The sequence below is a fragment of the Calidris pugnax genome, unplaced genomic scaffold, assembly GCF_001431845.1.
Source record: "Calidris pugnax isolate Ruff unplaced genomic scaffold, ASM143184v1 scaffold51, whole genome shotgun sequence".
In the NCBI taxonomy this organism is placed as follows: Eukaryota; Metazoa; Chordata; class Aves; order Charadriiformes; family Scolopacidae; genus Calidris; species Calidris pugnax.
The window spans coordinates 4,881,706-4,899,756 of record NW_015090797.1 but is presented as its reverse complement, the minus strand read 5'-3'; the positions used below and the strand labels follow the sequence as shown (position 1 = coordinate 4,899,756).

Genomic DNA, 18,051 nt, shown 5'->3' with positions numbered 1-18,051 from the left:
GGGTTGTGGGTGGGGGGGGGGGGGGGGGTTAGCTGTGAGAAGTCATTTCACGGGCAGTGGGAGCCCCAGAAGAAAGTAAAACAAGGGAGCTCACCTGGAAGAGTCCTTCCTGTCCTTGTCCAAGGACAGGAGTCCTTGAATAGCCAACCTGGGCTATTCAAATAAAGACACCGCTCCTCTGGTGCTTGATTCTTGCTGTGCCCAGAAAAAGGCAATGATGTGGACATGCTGTGTCAACAGGACTGCATCAAAGAAGCCTCTACATCCATAAACTAATTTCCCAGTCTATAATAAATCCCTCCAAATGCTAATTGTTAGCCTGCAGCTCAGTTCAAGGGAGATAAATGCAGTATGTACTTCCTTAGACATTGAAAACAAGCTATAAAATCAACAAGCATGATAAATGCATCCCTTTGCAATCTTTACACTTGAGAAGTGTCCTAGATGCTAAATGTCCAAAACATACATCAACTTTGTGCATGAAGACAGTGTTCATGTTTACAGTGTCCTGTTAATCCCTGTTAAAATCATTTCATGCTGTGTAGAACTGTTTGGGTGTATTTTTCATCTGTCCTTAAATTGCTTAATATATTCAGACTTTACAGGCTCAATTAAGTCTGAAAATTATATACTCATTTTCTAATTATTTTTTTTAATCACTAAGTAGTTCAAAGTTTGCCATTTTACATAATAATAAAGCACAATTTTATAGTTAGTGGACAGCTCAATATGCAATTATCTGTTTGCACAACCAATTAAGAGTTGTCTTCTCCAGACATGGCTGAGAAAAATCACACTGTCCCATAAAAAGCTGCTGTTCCAGTTACAAGCGCTTCGAAATGCTCACCTTTTGATGCAGCTTGCTTTCTGGCACTGATCAGTGTGCTAAACATTCACCGTGTTAAGATATTTTCATGTGATGAGCTGCTCTAAATGTGGAATATATTTGGGAGAAAAAACCATGGAAAAAGTAGGTAAAGATTTTTTTTTTTTAGGATAATATTGAGGCCTAAATATTTTTAATCTTAATTTCAACCTTAATTTGACATCCCATTTCTTTAAAGCAAGCATGGACTATGATGAACTATGAGGTAGAAAGGCCAAGCAGTAGACTGAAGAAGGCCATATGAAGGTTTGGGCAATTGAAGAATGAGAGGAGGATGAGACTATTTCATTTGTAGGCTGAAATGCAGCTACAACTGCCTGTTGTTAGAGTTGATTTTTACTGAGCTCACCTTCTGCAATATGCCCAGGAGAAGGTCTGCACAGACCCCCTCACTGCCTCCCAAATGGGAGGATGTTTTGCTGCTCCTGGGGAGTATTTCTGGGGAGGAGCCCAGTGGGTTGGAAGGGTTCTTACTTTCCTGACCAAATTCCTAGTTTCCAGTGCAGTCTTCATCTAAAATTACATCCCTCTATAGCACTGTCTTATTTTTTAACTTTTAACTATAAGGAAGAGCCTATTCTTAGCAAATAATATTTCAATGCTTTTCTTAGGATGGTTCATATGTTCGGAACTTATCAACAAATGTGATTTATGATAGCAAAGGTGGGGAGAAAATAGCCAAGATAAACATTGCCCTTCCTTTGAAGCAGTATAATTCATTAAAAAGTAGTGTTTTAGGTGTCTTGGCCAACTTCTTGGAGTTTCTTCTTTATTTCTTTGTGTTTATAGTCTGTGAAGTTTAGTGTATTCAGGAACCTGGCTACCTGCAGTAGGCTTTTTAGCCTTGTCTGCACACCAGCGTGGGGCTCTCCTGTTGGTTACTGAAATAGCATTTTCCAGAGCTGACAGCAGCAGCAGCAGTTTGTTCCTGGCCATACCCCCTCTTTCTCTTCAACAAGCAAGTCTGCATTTTGCAGAAATGCCTAAATGAACCCAGGTACAGCAGCTGCACTAAGTAACTTCAGCGTGTCACAGAAACATAACCTGGCTCTCTGCAGGTCTTCAGTTATCTTCAGGGCACGGTTTATGATGCCCTCATGTAAATAAGCCTAAAAACATTACTGTTAGTCTAGGCTAACGTAGGGGACAAATGTACCATGGTATCCATCACCTGCTAACTTTTTCTTTTTTTTTTTTTTAAATTCACCCAGCGATATCACACAAGTAACATCTTAGAGTTTTGTAACTGAATTCAAAAGCACCAAATGAAATCTAAAGCTGTCACTTGAATTGATGGGAATTATATTTTGATCCCTTTTACACACATGCATATATATGTACAACCATATATACATGTGTATTTATGTATCTGTGTGTTTATGTATATATAAAAAGCAAGATATAGCTTTATTTCTGACATGCCTCTAATCCTGAATTCTTGAATGCATTGTTTTTTGTTTGTTTGCTTGCTTTTTAATATGGACAAGATAATTCCTGATAAAGAGCTTTGCAAATGCTTATTTCTCTGAAAAGGCAGTGAAGACGGTGCAAAGCAGAGGCCTGGCCATAGGATTGTACCTAAATCCGAGGATTTGGGCTTGATACCTTCAGCCTAGCGTGACACAAGAATTCCCTGTGTGTATCTGTGCCACCCATCTGTGCTTTAGGATTTCTGCCTTTAATACAAGCCTGTATTCTTACTGTTGGGTCTCAGAATTTAGATCAGCTGGGAAACGGGGGAAAATATTAAAGGAGAAGTTAAAAAATACTGCAACAGCAGTAGTACTTCTAAAAAACACTTGATGAGTTCTATTTTCTGCAACGCATTAAAAATGTCTAGCGCACTAAACTCGGTGGGGTGGTTGTTGGTTGTTTGGTTTTTTTTTAATTATTTTAAAATAAAATCTGTGGGTTTAGGACATTAAAAAAAAGAAATAAATGAAAAAGCTTCATCGTCCTCAGTTGGGCAGTGCCAGAGAGACAGCAGTGCCTGTGCTTTCCAGGCTGCACCTTTTGTTCCCCAGAGCGGCAGGGAATGGCAGCAATGCGGAAGCAGCAGTTTAGCTCCTGGGCACAAAGGGATCCTTAATGCCAATTAAAAAGCAGGCTTAATGAGTACCAAAAGCAGCCCCCTCAAGCCAGGCCTCCTTAGCTAAAAAAAGATGGGAAAGCAACATGTTATAGGAAATGATGGAATTTTGAAAATCCCATAAGAAAAAGGGGAACACCCTTTGCCTTCGTGCTGCATCCTCAGCTCTCACTCTGCTAAAGCTCTACAAAAAGATGTATGAAACTACAGAGGAGTAACTGGTGTAACTGCCCCGTTCGGAAAGTGGCTTGTAGCTGGCTGGGGGATTGTTTGTGGTCAGTGTGTTATTTCTAACTAAAATGGCACTTCATAAAAATAACAAATTGTTGGCAACCATTGCTCTTTGAATTCTATTTCTAGTTCTAGTCTCTATTTCTGTTCTTCTCGGTTGCTTTTCTCCTAACAAATCAAACTTCAGGATTGCAGCAGGAAATTTAGATTTAACCTCAAGAGTCAATGTTTTGTCTCATGTCTGCTCTAATGTGATACAGATGTTGGAACTGCTGTACGTAACTCAAGATTTTATTGAACTAGCCCTCCCTGCCTAATAGAAAACATAGCTAACTGGAGTGCACATTAAACACAGATCATTCTGAAGGCATGTGAATTCTGAGCTTGTGAATTTTAGAAATATATTTACAGAATACTTGGGCTATTGCTTCAATTGCACATCCTTCAGCTGTCTGATATAGAGTTTCTGCTATGATAAAGAAACAGAGCCCTTTATATTATTTCTTTTAGAAAGAAAAACCAAGGACTAAGCATGTAAAAATGCAATACAAAGTTGGTTTTTTTTTTTTTTTTTTTTTTCCACTTCTTTGTTTCCTTTTCTGAGCTTGTGAATTTTAGAAATATATTTACAGAATACTTGGGCTATTGCTTCAATTGCACATCCTTCAGCTGTCTGATATAGAGTTTCTGCTATGATAAAGAAACAGAGCCCTTTATATTATTTCTTTTAGAAAGAAAAACCAAGGACTAAGCATGTAAAAATGCAATACCTGAAATTATTTACAAGTTGGATATTCTTTTTTTTTTCCACTTCTTTGTTTCCTCCTCTTTAAAAGATAGTCAGAAAGACTGGAGAAACAGATTTTCCTTTGCATCCCTTTTTACCTCTGTTTTCCAACAATCCTGATCTCCACTATTCCTGCTCTTTTAGTTTTCCTTCTCTTGAGTTGCCACTCTGGCCAGCGTGTGCTAAACACTTGGGTATGTCTTTGATGAGGACTGAACCGTAAACACTGAAATGTCTTGAGAGTCTGCTGTGCCACATTAGTCCCAGTACAGAGTCATCTGAAATCAGTTCTTCCCTCTGCTCATTCTTATTTTTCGTTAGTTCTAATAATGAGATTAAAGTTTGCTGCTTTTCTGTACAAACAGTAAGTAACTGTGTTTCTTAAATGAGATTTTTTTTTTAAAGTAAAATCGGAAGGTTTACAACATCAAAGTGCTTTTCTTGCCCATAACAAAATAGGAATTATGTATTAATTTAGTGCACCAAAACTAATCCTCATGCATTATAATGTAATCTAAAAGCTGGGCGGAAATACGCTACGCAAAGCAATCCCCAAGCAGCAAACAGACCAGGGAAAAGCCCTTGATACACAGAAAGTGAGGAAAAAACCCCAAACCAAACCCAAAGATCTCTGCAGGGAAACACATAGAAAACGAGTGTCACATTAGAAAAGGATTAAATATATTTTTGCCAGTTAGGCTGACATACTGTTGCTTTTTTTGTTTAAAACTTGAACTTCCACTACTTGCTGGAGGTCTTCTTTGGTCCTTGGATGGGCCAATGTATTTGGGATATGCTAGACAGGGTACAACTGGGTCTCCAGGCAGCTCTAGGGCGTTTGGCCGCTGTGTTGGCAGTGCCAGCAGCAATGCAGATAGACACAGCGCTGGCAAAGACAAATCCTTTGTCCTTTATGGGTTAAAGCTGAGCTCCAGAAAGGTCACAGCTCTAAAGAAAAAATAAAATGATGGTCATTGTATGAAAATGAATTCATTTCAGCCGTTGTATCAGCAAAATTAACTGGACCTTAGTATATTGAACTATAAACCTAGTAGTTCCCCAGTAATGTGGGCAGCACTGTTTGAGGTTAATTCTCTTTATATATTCCATTGCAAAGCTTTTGGTGTCAGACTTGCTTTTTTTTTCTACATGAACAGAGATCAGCTCATGCAAAACGGGGCCGTCACCTTTCTTGGGTCCAGCAAAGCCAATAAATACGTGTGATAAATATGGTTGATAAATAACTGATCCTACCTACTAACTTTTAAAAAATCTTTCTGGCCTTCTTACTCATTATACAAGAAAGTCTGTACCAGCAACTATTTCTAGCAGCTACCTTTTGGGAAAATAAGGAAGGTTTTATTATTGCCTAAAGCCTCCAGACTCAGTTTGTATCCTGTAATGGGTACAGGAATACTGAGTCATTTTTAAAATAGCACACTGGCTCCGTTATATGAGAAAACTCTGAGGTCATCAGTGTAGCAGGACTGTAAATCATTACATATGAATCTTTTTCTCTTCCAGGCTTCAGTTTATTTCTTTCATTTCCACAAACACTCTACAACATTCACAGGTAAGTTAATTAACATTAAATAAGTTCTATCCCTTCCCATTTAATTCTGTATATTTAACAGTTTCCTGGCTTGAGAAATATATTTAATGCTTGAAGTAGCCTAGCTTCTTTCAGCCAGATGCTGTCCTGATAATGTTAAAGGTTTTTCTGGTCAATTTTGAGAATCTGACTGGTTTCTTGTCCGTGTTTATAACTCTTCTCCTTTTCCTTTCACTTGCCATTCTCCAGTGTCCTGCACAGTAAATTGAGGAAAGCTCTGTAGTTATAAACACTGCATTTTATTTACAGTCAAATGTGATTGTGTAGCTGATCATCCTGCACTCCATGAAGTACTTTATTGTCCTCCAGATCCTTCTGTAAGACTCTCCTCTGTATGAAGTCTGCAGATAATTGCCATCAGATACAGAGTAGGCAGGTGGCAAGCTGTGATTACATCTAAGAGTTGGCTTGCTGCACCTAGGAATTTTATACGTGGTTAGTTTATACTCTGATGGCCTAATTTTATTAATGCTGCCTGCCTTCCTCTAGTATTTGCTAGCTCATTTCACTCCTCTGTCACATCAGGTCTCTCAGATCCTAAGTGTTCTGAAGGAGGGACTGTCACTCCTGTCTTCAGGAATTAGTGGAAATTAGTATTAACATTTTAATTTTGGAGAGACTAGAAGACAGTAACACATCACTCCTACACAGCCCTTTTCATGTTGCAATACTCTAGTTCATGAAAGTAGGAACGGCCCTGAGTTTGGGGCAGGAAGAGTGCAGAGTCAGGAGGTGTGGGGCAGGAAAGGCTGAGGAATCATAGTATTATTTTGGTTGGAAAAGAGCTTTAAGATCATGAAGTCCAACTGTAAACCCAACACTACCAAGTCCGCCATTAAACCATGTCCCTCAGCACCATATCTACATGCCTTTTAAATACCTCCAGGGATGGTGACTCCACCACTTCCCTGTGCAGCTGTTCCAATGCTTCACAACCCTTTTGGTGAAGAAATTTTTCCTAATATCCATCCCTAGTATCCAATCTAAACCTCCCTGGCGCAGCTTGAGGCTGTTTCCTCTCGTCCTGGACCACCTGGACAAGATCCTGTGCAACCTGCTCTAGGTAGACCCACCTCGGTGGGAGGGGTTGGACCTGATGATCTCCAGAGATCCCTTCCAACCCCATATGATTCTATGATTCTATGATCCTACCACTTATTGCAAAGACACAAACATCTCCTCATTACAACTCTGGAAAAGCAGACCTGGAAAAGCCAGGCTTTGGGGCAGGGTGTGGGGAGCAGCTGCAGGAGGGGGCTGGGGACCAGTGGTGCAAGGGACTCCAGTTTGGGGAAGACTGGGAGGAGGAGGAGGACAGCACCTTGGGCATATCAGTCCCATGTCAGGAGCATCATTTGCACCAATGAACATTTAGGTTTTTGCTTTCTTTTCTCTTATCTCAGGACTTTGTTTAGTGTTTTCCCTTTCAAGTCATCATTTGCCGTAGTTTTTCTTGAGCCTTCCGGTGGGTTTATTGTTCCTCTGAAGAGAAGAGCACGGTAATTCTAAACATCTAGTCAGGGTTGCTTGAAGGATGTACACACAAGCTGTTTGGTGATGAGGAATTTGAGTTTTCCAATTATCTCCTCTCTTTCTTCATCCTCCTGCCTGTTCTCAGTTGGTATTTTACCAGAAGAATATTATTTTTTTTGGAATGAGAAAGATAGGGCATTGGAACAGGCTGCCCAGGGAGGTGGTGGAGTCACCGTCCCTGGCTGTGTTTAAGGGCCGTTTAGATGCAGTGCTAAGGGACATGGTGTAGGGGAGGACTTTGTAGAGTAGGGTAGATGGTTGGACTCGATGATCCCAAGGGTCTCTTCCAACCTCAATGATTCTATGATATTTATTGGATTTTTGTTGAGCTGTTCCTATAAATACAGATATTCAGAGATTTAAAACAGGACATTTCCCAGTCCACTTCAAACACAGCGTTGCTCTTCTGAACTATTGGTATGAAGAAAGGGTTTAATGGTAGTGAACTTTAGTAAATTAAACCTCCTATTCCTTTTATAACTTCTCAGTGAGTTTTGCCTGAGTAAGAAAGATGCAGAAGCTCTTGATGACCTTACAGTTACTTTTTTCCTAGCCAATAGAAAATCCAGTCTTTTACTACCTTTGATAGTACTACCTTTAAAAGACAGCTTAAAATATCCAAGAAAACACGAGTCATTAATTTTCCTGTGATCTAATTAGAAAAAAAAAAATCCTCCCTGACAGGGAGGCAATGGTGCAGCATTGTCTAGCAACATCACTTGTAGACCTAAACAACAGCAATCCCTTCAGCTGTATGCTTGACTGCGTTGCTGCTGAAAATGTGGGCTGTATTGGCTGAAGTAATTTCATGCCTCATGTCAGAAGTTACATCCTCTAAAAATATGTATATATTTTTTGAATTCAGCGCAAGCCTGCATGCTGTGCATTTGGATGAGGATGCACAGCATCCTCACTGCTCACTTTGTGTGTGGTGGGGAATTGGTGAAGCTGATCAGAAACTATGTGAATAAAACGCTATCATTTTATCCCAGAAAGAAATGTTACTTGGATATGTTACAATTTCTCGTTAAATGTCTGGGTAGCTAGCACATTTGCACAGGTAGTTGTGTTGCAGGATGAATTCTTGGGCTGTGTTTAGGCTAGAGTTTGAAGTTACTGTGCAGAAATAGAATGGATACATTTTCTTACTCCATAAAATGATTGTATTTATTTACAGAGCACATTTAAAGAAAACATTGAAGAATGATTCTTTGTATGAAGGACTCCTACCTCTTGCGTCACCTCTGTTGCTGTTCATTCTTCTTACAGTCTGGGTGGTTTTATCTCCAAGCAACATATTAGCAAAGCAGCCAAGACTGTTTTTATGGATGGTCGGGGTTGCTTTCTCAAATGTTACTGTAAGTATGTTTGTGGTGGTGGTATTATTTAGAGATTGCTTTCTAATTTTATGTGAATAAGCAGAAGGAAACAGAAACTGTAGTTAAAACTCAGCAGAATCACACCACTCTTCTACCTCTGTGTTACCCTCTCTTGGACAAAAATGCATCAGAGGAGTTGTCTGGACGCTTAACAGTACCTCAGTACCTACTCTACCACAGCATAAAGTTTTTATGAGGGTTCTTTATTTTCTGGAGAGTTTATGAAGAGTTCTGGGGAGGCCTTACTTCCAGAAATAACACAGAAATTCCCCAACACATAGGCAGGACTAGGGGACTTGTCTAAAGTGAAAGAAAGCTCAATACAAGCATTGATTTACCACCAAGAGTAGGGGCAGGGGTGTAGCCTTCACCTGCTGGTGTGCCCATCAGTGTGGTACATGTGTTCCCGTGTCCTACAGCTCAGCTGAGTCCACGTTTTTCCACCCCTATTCAGAATAAGCATTTTTTAGGGAAAGACAAAGGTGAGCAGAGGCCTTGCGATGCCTCTCTGCCCACAGGTTAGTGTCTCCTCTACCACATCATTGGGACAAATTTCCCCCTTTCAATGCCTGGGAGGCAACGTAAACCTCGGTGAAGTAATAACAAGGGCAGCCAGACTGTAATGCTGAGCACTGTGGTTAACCCAGGGCTTTCTTCTCTGGAGGAGGCCCTTTGCCTCTCTGTTTGCCAGGAGAGAGGCAAGAGAGCTGCAGCCAGGTAGAGAGGTCTCAGGTAATGCTAAAATACCCTAAAGGGTAGCGACTAGCGTCATTTTAGGAAGACAGCCTCCAACACCATCTAAAATTGTCTCACTGAGCAGTGCTACATCCAATTGGAAAAGTGAAAGTCTTGAAGAGCCTTCCATTATGAGAAAGAGCTTGGAAAATGCGGGATTTTGAAAGAGAAAGCGTAACCCCACTAGTAATTTGGATTTGGGAATGGAAAAGAAATAATTGTGATGCTTGTTAGATGTATCCTATAAATGAGGGTCACAAATCAAACAGTTTCATTGTAAGGACTTAATATCACAAAAGTTGGGTTGTTTTCAGATGTATAACTTTTATTGTATGCATTTTTCATTATCTAATCTACCCCTTTTTCTTAAGAGAAGAGTGTAGATTCCTAAATGAGAAATACAATTATTTCATAGCAGTGGGGAAAGTGCTTTCAGAGCCTGGCAGACGGCAGGTTCTGCGCATACGTCTTAACAGACTAAGAGCAGTAGTGGGAGGCAGAATTAAAAATAGTATGGAAAACCAGAAGTTTCTTTCTAGACTGCTGTTTATTGGCCATGGAGTGCAATGCATGTTCTTCTGGTCTTGTTTGTTCTTTTACCGAAACACCTACTGCAGTGTTAGAGGCTCGCATGAATTAAAAATGTATGCACAGTACTTGAAATTTTTAACATTTTAAAAGCAAGCATTAAAAATTTACGGGTGTTAGTTGGAATTTATAACGTCTTAAAAGTGAAAAACAAGCCTGTATTTCCCTTCACCTCCTCTGGTCCCTTGTACACACACGTTTCTTCCAGTAACAGAGTAAGGCTTGTCACGGAAATGCTTGTCTTCTCTGCGATAGTCTGACACGCTGGGTTTCCATTATTGGTTCTGTAAACTACAAACTACAGCCCATGTCTCTCTACCTGCCAGTATCTTGAACTTCTCATGCCTTTATAACACATTTAGCTGCCCAGAAGATCCCTTGGACTAGCTGCCTGGACTCAGACCTGGCCTCATAGATGTGCAATTCCAGGGCAAGTAGGGAAGGTGATGGACTCCTGGCCTCAAGTTGCACCAAGGGATGTTCAAATTGGATATTAGGAAAAATTTTTACACTGAAATGTTTATTAAGGGTTGGAATGGGCTGCCCAGGGAAGTGGTTGAGGCACCATCCCTGGAGGTGTTCAGAAGATGGGTTGACATAGTGATTAGTGACATGGTTTAGTGATGGGTTTTTTTAATCAGAGTTAGGTTGATGGTTGGACTAGATGATCTTAAAGGTCCTTTCCAACCTAGACAATTCTATGAGTCAGTGCTTCAGGACGAGGGGAAACAAGGAATGGCGGGAGGAGGGCAGAGCATGGTCTGTTTTGCAGCGCTGTGATACACCGAAGGGGAATTGCTCCAAATATTAATAAGCAATCTCTGTGAAAAATCGAGTGCCGTACTTAACGTGGTGCAATAACAGTTTAAAACACTGGGAAAGCCAACCTCTGGACAGGTGCAATTATTCAGGCAGAAAAATTACAGCATATAGATTGCTTTAGCCATTTCTGATACCCTCTGGAATGATTCCCAAAGGACTCATAAAACTAGTGTTATTCCAAAAACATTCACAATCAATTCTGATAATGCGTTGTAAGCAAAAATATTTACATTTGGTACAAATGCTTACTTCTTGCCTTATTGAAAGTTAATGATTTTTTCATGGTTTATTTTTGCATTCTTCAGCTTCCCCAGCACAGACAGTAAAGCCAGTATTTTTTCCCTAGGGTCAGACTCCGACTGCTGCTGTCAGGATTTCAGGCACTGCACAGGGAATGAGTTTTTCATTCTTCTACTGTTTTCAGGATACATAAAATCTATTTTTAGCCACATTTAAATTTTGATAGAAACTTAAATCAAAAAAATATTTTAGCTGTGCTCTTTTAAAAAAGGGAATAGTGTATGAGAAACACATTTCTTAAGGAGTGTAAAACATGTAGGTGTGTTTAACTGGTTTTAAAAATCTGAGCTTCAACTCCTCATGTTTCAAGAACTCAGTAAAATTAAGCTAATTGCTTTCAGTTAAACAATGCACCATATATTCATTTTTTTCTGCCATTCTGAGTGGGATCCCTTTCCCTGGGCCCCCAGCCACATCTCCAGGGAGTCCACTGCCATAAATGAGCCAAGAAAATGGTGTTTTAGTGCATGGAGGAGTGTTAGACAAGAAAAACAGGATTTAAAAGTGGCAGACAGTACTCTCCCTTCCTTCTATACAACGAACCAGAATATATTTCTGCCACACCATGTCATTAAAATACCAGTACGCTCTCCCAGTGATTAAGTGGTGGCGCATTTGATTTGGGGTTGCAACTTTACGAGCCCACGTGAAATCATGAGGTATCAACCAAACTCCCTTTCCATGAAGATGTACTTGGCTCATAAAGAGGAGCGTGTCAAAACACTGGAAAAGAGGTGTGTAATTTAAATTACTTGTAATAAAGTCCGTTAAGACTCACAGACAGTAAGGCAGAAAGATGTATCTATAGCAGCTTCCTCACCAAGAGGTGAGGAAGAAACCTCACCAAGAAACAAGCCTCATTTCGAACGTCAGCCTTGTTTTCCCCTCATCAAAAGCAACCTGCAGAGAAAAATGGCCACACTTTTGCCTGGACCCCTGGGCTGACCCAGTGCTTCTCACCCACAGTGCAAGGTGATCATCTGCCAGATGAGCAGCACCCGTCCAGAGCTCTTCCACTGGTTCCTCTTCCCCCTGGCGCTGGTGGTCTACGCGGCCATCTCTGGGCTGCTGGGCTGGACAGAAGAAGCAGTGCTCGCCGTCCTCACCGCCCTGGTCACAGCCGCACACGTGCACTTTGGGGTCTGCGTGGTGAGTGGGACCTTCTGAAGCAGCCACGGGAGGGGAGAGCTGCACTGGGGCAGGGAGGAGGATGGGGTCCGGGAAAGGGTTTCCATGCCACCTAGTTGGGGCAGTGGCTGGAAGTCTGAATGTTCAGTTATGGCATTTTTTTTTTTTCTGTATATTGTTTTATTTAGTCCAAATTTAAACAAAAACAGAATTTTACTGCAGGCAGTGCCTTTTTGCACATGGAGCAACTTCAGTGACTTGAATTATTCCAGTGTAGTCAACTGTTGTCAGCTTTAAACCCATCACTATCAGGTGGTTTTACATAGCAGTAAAAAATTCATGTGGCATGAATTCTCCCACTGCTTTTCCTTTTCTTCTTACTGGACTGAAAAAATAGGAAGGTAAAATGCATAGAATTCATAAAATAAGGTTAACTTCGCTTTGAAATTACAAGCAAAATAACTGTCCCAGTTCCTCATCTTGTCTTGGCCCTCTATTAGCATCTCTCAAGCTAGAGACATGAACGGTTTCCCAGTGCATTTTTGTGTCTGCTAGGTATCAGTTTTGTCAGTTATCATGATCTGAATTACTGCTTAAATTCATTTTTCCTCAGTTAATGCCCTCTTTTCTCAAGAGCATTGTCAAATAATCCTTAGGAAAGTGTCTTAATGGGGATTTGCTTTCAGGTAACACACGTTGCATGGCAAAGATCTCATCTCACAGGGAGTTGGCCAGCATTCTTTTAAGATAAACCATCGGGGCATAAGGATGTTTCTTCCTGCCTTTGAAAGAAAGAGGCTTTTTGCCAGCAGACATTGGCGTTGTAGTAGATTTTACCCCAGCACCAAGATGGGCCAGTCAGTGGAGGTCAGAATGGAAATCCCTGGTCCAAATTCGCTATTGACCGAGGAGGCCCAGCTCCATCAGAGTTCATGTCACCTCTGAGTCTGGTCCACAGTGACTGAACTTCCCATCAGTGTGCTGCAACAGCACAGCTCTCTTGCTTGAATACTCGTAGGTGCCCGTGTACTTGTAGGTCCCCAAGTACATGAGGACAGTAGTTGGGTCCTCCTGCCTCTGACCAGGAGAAGAGAAATGGTGAATTGTGAAGCACTTTCAAAACTGGTCACTAATCTCTGTGATTTCTCTTTAGGGGAGACAGCTGAGCGAGCACTTGAACATTTACATCTTTTCCCTGAAGAAACGTGTCCAGGAGTGAACAACTGCCCTATGATCAGACTGTAACACTTGATGTGGAGATTTGCAACTCTTCTGGTGTGATAAATAGTTGGAATTAATCTGATTAAAATAACCAAAGAATAGAATAGTCCAGATATCCGAACCACTGCGACAATGAGCTATGCAGCAAGATGCTTCATCTCAGAGGAAGATTCCCATCCAGCAGAGAAGTGTTTACCAGTTGTTCTGCTGCTAATATTTATTCTCTTCATTAATGCCACGTTTCTTTGTCTTCCTCCTCCTCGCCACTGTGTCCAAAGTCCTGGATAAATCCATGCCGGGTTACATGAGATCCTTGATGGTTTATAACCAGGACTGGTTTTGTCCAGCCTGGTCACCAGTGGGACCCCAGCAATGCAAACCCTCCCTGTGTATCCCCCCCTTTTCAGACACCTGTGCCTGCTTCATTTCCCATATTTATTTTCTCACAACTCATTTCTTCCATACAACCTCCTGAAGGGCTTACGCACATTGAGTCTTTTCCTCACCTCACATGAACGTGTGAAGAAAAGAGACTGAGCTCAGAAAGCTACGGGCACAGCAAGGTGTTTTTGAAATCTATGATTTTTTTTTTGCCCTCCCAGCATTAAGATCAGTCTCCGCTGACCTGCATCTCTCAGAAATGCAGGCTCCGTACAGCAGCAACTGTCCTTACACTTATTTTCTAGGCAGTAACAAGCGCATTGTTGATATTTCAGTAGCAACAAGCAACATATACCCTACAAAGGTAACCAGCTGAGAATAAATTTGGCCAACAAACCTTTGAAGATGCTTGTATTTCACTGCAAAACCAGTCAAACCTCATCTGTGAGCACAGAATGCTAAGCGAATCATTATTTTCCTGTGTGCTTGAAACAAATTCCTGTGGTTTTAGACAATGACCAAAAAAAGAAAAAGAACTGAGACCAGAAAAGCTTTTTTTAGACGTTACACGTTTGCGTGCACATGTCAACTGCTCACTTCAGCTATAATATATGTAGGTTTTCTGCGTGCCTTGGAGGAAAGAGTAAGAATTGGAGTTTCATCTCTTTTCATGCGCTGCCCTAGCCAGAGGGGCTCTGTGGCCTTGAAGCACTAATGAAACAGTCTGTCCACGTGCCCCCAGGTAAGCTGGATAGTGCAGTCCCTGCACAGAGGGATGTGTTTGACCGACTGGCATGTTTATTAACTAGGGAACTATCTCACTTGCCAGCAGGAGGGCAGAAGCGTCGTCGTTGAGCTGCTGAGCCTTAAGTTCACCTTTTTTCAGTTCTTGGACCATTTCTCTGGCTTTATCACTGGTCCGATCATTTTTTTTCCCCCCTTCCATCAGCAGCTCCTGTTAATATTTTCAGCTGAGCATCAACTAGCTGTACCACTGTGAACAGCTTCAATTTCAGTTTGTATGAGCTGTTACAGTCGTAAGAGCAGTAGTTGACCCACCACGTCAGCCAGGCAGATTTCCCTCAGCAGCCCTTGCGGTAGGCACCAGGGGAGAAACCTGCACATCAGCTTCCCCTCTTCACAAAGCAGAAATACCACACCGACTTGGAAAGTATCTTATGGTTTGAAGGTGCGTGTGTTCCGCTTACCAGACAAGCATGCCGAGGGTCCCACCTCCCAGATGATCATCACACTCCAGTCACAGTTCAAGCAGCTTAAGGCTCGAGTTAGGCAGAGGACACAGGTCAGCCTGTCCATGCTGGTTTGGAGATTTTGCTGAGAACCCTGCAGGGAAGGGAGTTTCCTGCGCCCTCCAGCATCGCTGTGGTCCAGCTGGAGCAATGGGAGGAGTCTTCCAGGCTTCCTTCCCGCTGGTGGGGTGGGTCCTGCCCCTGCCCTGCATGATGCCTAGGGAGCTTGGGGTCTCCATGGAGGTGCTCCCTGACTGCCCAAGGACTCTCTTAGAGCAAGGCTGATGGCTGTTTATTTCATGAAGGATGCTAAGAAAAGGCAGTCCTGTGTTTGAAGGGCAACACCACCTTCAATGTAGGCACACACCCAGCGATCTCACTGCTTGGTGAAGTTAAATATTACATCCCATCCCAGGTACGCTGCCACAGAAGCCTCACCTATTTCAACAGTTTGCATTTAACCCACCCACCCAAAGTACCTGGAGGAAGTCCCAACGAGAAAAGAGTTAGAATGAAATGGATGGGACGTGGTTGTGGAGGAAGAACTCTGGCCAGGCTTCCCTTTTCCCTCTGTCTCGCAATTATTTCTGAGTTGGAAATAAGGGTCACAGAAGCAGCACAAGCTGATGCACTGTAATGGAGTACTTTGAAATATTTCATTAAATGAAATTATAAAACTTGAACTGCTACAACCTGCCTGCACTTGTATCTTTCTAAAGAGAAAAAAAGTATCACTTTTATCACTTTCAAGGGAAATTAAGCTCCGGCCAGTTTTTTTACATGCTCTATGAAGACACAGCAAATAACTTTCTTTTTCCTTTTTAAAGCAACTTGTCCATACAATCTCTATGAAGACAAGTATAAAAACAGATCACGTATTGCAGAGTGTACGTATGGAATTGCCATCTTAGATGGTAACTGGTTCAACGAATGGGAATAAAAATGCTTTGTTCACAGGGTGGTATGATCACCCATTTATTTCATGAAGTCAGGTCATCTTCATACCCCTACCTAACAGTCTAACAATAGTTATTTTTTGTCACAACATTGTGGCAGAAAAGTTTTCAACTATTTGAATGGGAAAATACACTCCTACTTTTTTTATGCAGTAGCCAAAAAACCATGCCTTCCCTCTAATCTTACAAGAAGCAACTGAACTAAGCACAGCTCTCCCAGATTCGAGTGCCTGGGTTGGAAACGGGCTCCTCTGGTCCCTGCTTCATCCTCCACCCCTCTACCAGAAACCTCCTCTAAGTGGGGCTGGGCAGTGGTTCAGCCACAGCCTGGGGGAAGGAGGACAGCCAGGCTCGTGCTGTCTTCTCGGTGGTGGCACACCACCAGCCAGCCTCAAGCCATGGCAGAAAGAAGTCCTCACCCACGGCTCAAAGCCCTGGAGATGTAGCAGAAGGACAGCCAGGCTCGTGCTGTCTTCTCAGTGGTGGCACACCACCAGCCAGCCTCAAGCCATGGCAGAAAGAAGTCCTCGCCCACAGCTCAAAGCCCTGGAGCATCTACTGCAAAGATCAGAGCTGTGAGAATTGCAATGAAGTTTCCCCCTTTTCTTCCAAAACCCTGCTATTTTAATCTAAAAGGTAGGTGGCTTTTTGGTACCGTGCTGAAGATTCATCCCCAAATATTTGGCCGTTGCAAGAAGAGGCCACTGGGAGCCTTTGCCATAGCACTCTCTTCACCTCCTGCCTGCTGCGAGTTTTGCTCTTGCTGTATCAAAGCTGAGACACACCAAGAGATTTAGCACTCTGAAACCAGAAAGCATTTACCATAAAGGAGGAGGATCTGTTGATGTGCACATCCACAGATTTTCTCTCTGATTTGCAGAAGGTGATACAGTTGCTGAGCTCTTTGGGAAACAGACACTACCAATATTCACACACAAAATATGAACTTTTTTTTTTTAAAGCAGCTGCCTTTCTCTTCCTGCTCCCATATGGATTCACTAATGAAACAAAAATATGTACTTAAACCAGGAAAGTATTATTTTAGAATGTTTTGAATAGTCTCTAGAGCTAGGCAGATTTTAACATATATTTTTTTATTAAATATGTAAAAAGATAAACGCAAGTCAAGTTATTCACATATTCAGACAAAAATCTACTCTACCATGCGACAATTGGTGGATAATGTAAAATGACTGATACATCTGAATAAGACTTTTTTTTTTTGTATCTATTATGCCATTACTTATCTATTTATAATTAACAATACATATGTTTACATTCCTTTCAGTTTACATTTAATATATAACCAAAGCTTTATGGTGTGCTATTTAGTAAAGGTAATTACAAATGCATATTAAAACCATAACGGAAGAATGGGTTACTCACAGGGTTTGGGGGGGGAGCAGGACATCTCTTTTCCCTTTCAGAGGGCAGCTCTCCCCCCAGCACAGCCACGTTTCTACCACCCAAGAGGTACCTACTGCCCCGGCTCCCTACGGCCCTCACTTCCCCCTTGACACAAGCAGCCAGAGGGCTGTGGTCCTCAGACCAGAAATAGAAGGAATATTTTTCAGGAAATGATGAGGTTCAGTTTTTTTATTTTTTTTTTTTTTTTTTAAATGTGCTTCAAAGAGAGAAAAGGAGAGAGGCACAACAGCCTGGCTGTGAACCCTCCGGGGAGCTCCACGGCCCAACCAATTTGCAAACCTTTAGATGATAAACATTTGCTCCTCAAGTGCTCTCCGTGCATCTGCTCCAGTATCAGCAGGAAGGTGAACCGCAGAAAGCAGAGACTGGTGCTGATGGAAATTCAGTTTACAGCCTGGATCCCACAACTCCTTGCCCCATCAGAAATCCTCTATGGGTTAAAGGACATTCTGGAGACTGGAAAAAATTAGTAACTGCTCTTCGGTTCAACAGTATTATGAAGAACTACCGTTTATTACAATGACAATTGTAATAAGTACATATGTTCTAATAAACACAAATACAACAGAAATGACAATTCCTCCATTTGTGGTGATTCTTGGAAATACTCGTTTTGGAATATACACGTTTTTAGAAACCGGACCTTATTGGTAACCAATGGGAAGGGGAAAGGAAAGCGCTGGCCCGCGGGCTGCAGGGCTTTCACTCCATCACCAGGTAGGACC

At 41.8% G+C, this 18,051-nt stretch overlaps 1 protein-coding gene across 1 annotated transcript in view; it reads left to right on the top strand.

Annotated features, from left to right (window-relative positions):
• LOC106885061 (ethanolaminephosphotransferase 1-like) overlaps nucleotides 1-16,339 on the top strand; it is a 57,843-nt gene extending 41,504 nt beyond the window's left edge. Inside the window, exons 7-10 of the mRNA XM_014936889.1 lie at nucleotides 5,518-5,566; nucleotides 8,316-8,496; nucleotides 11,929-12,111; nucleotides 13,244-16,339. Of these exons, the coding sequence (XP_014792375.1) occupies nucleotides 5,518-5,566; nucleotides 8,316-8,496; nucleotides 11,929-12,111; nucleotides 13,244-13,309 (479 nt within the window). The 3' untranslated portion in view covers nucleotides 13,310-16,339. The remainder of the gene's footprint in view (nucleotides 1-5,517; nucleotides 5,567-8,315; nucleotides 8,497-11,928; nucleotides 12,112-13,243) is intronic.
• Nucleotides 16,340-18,051: the final 1,712 nt, after the last annotated feature.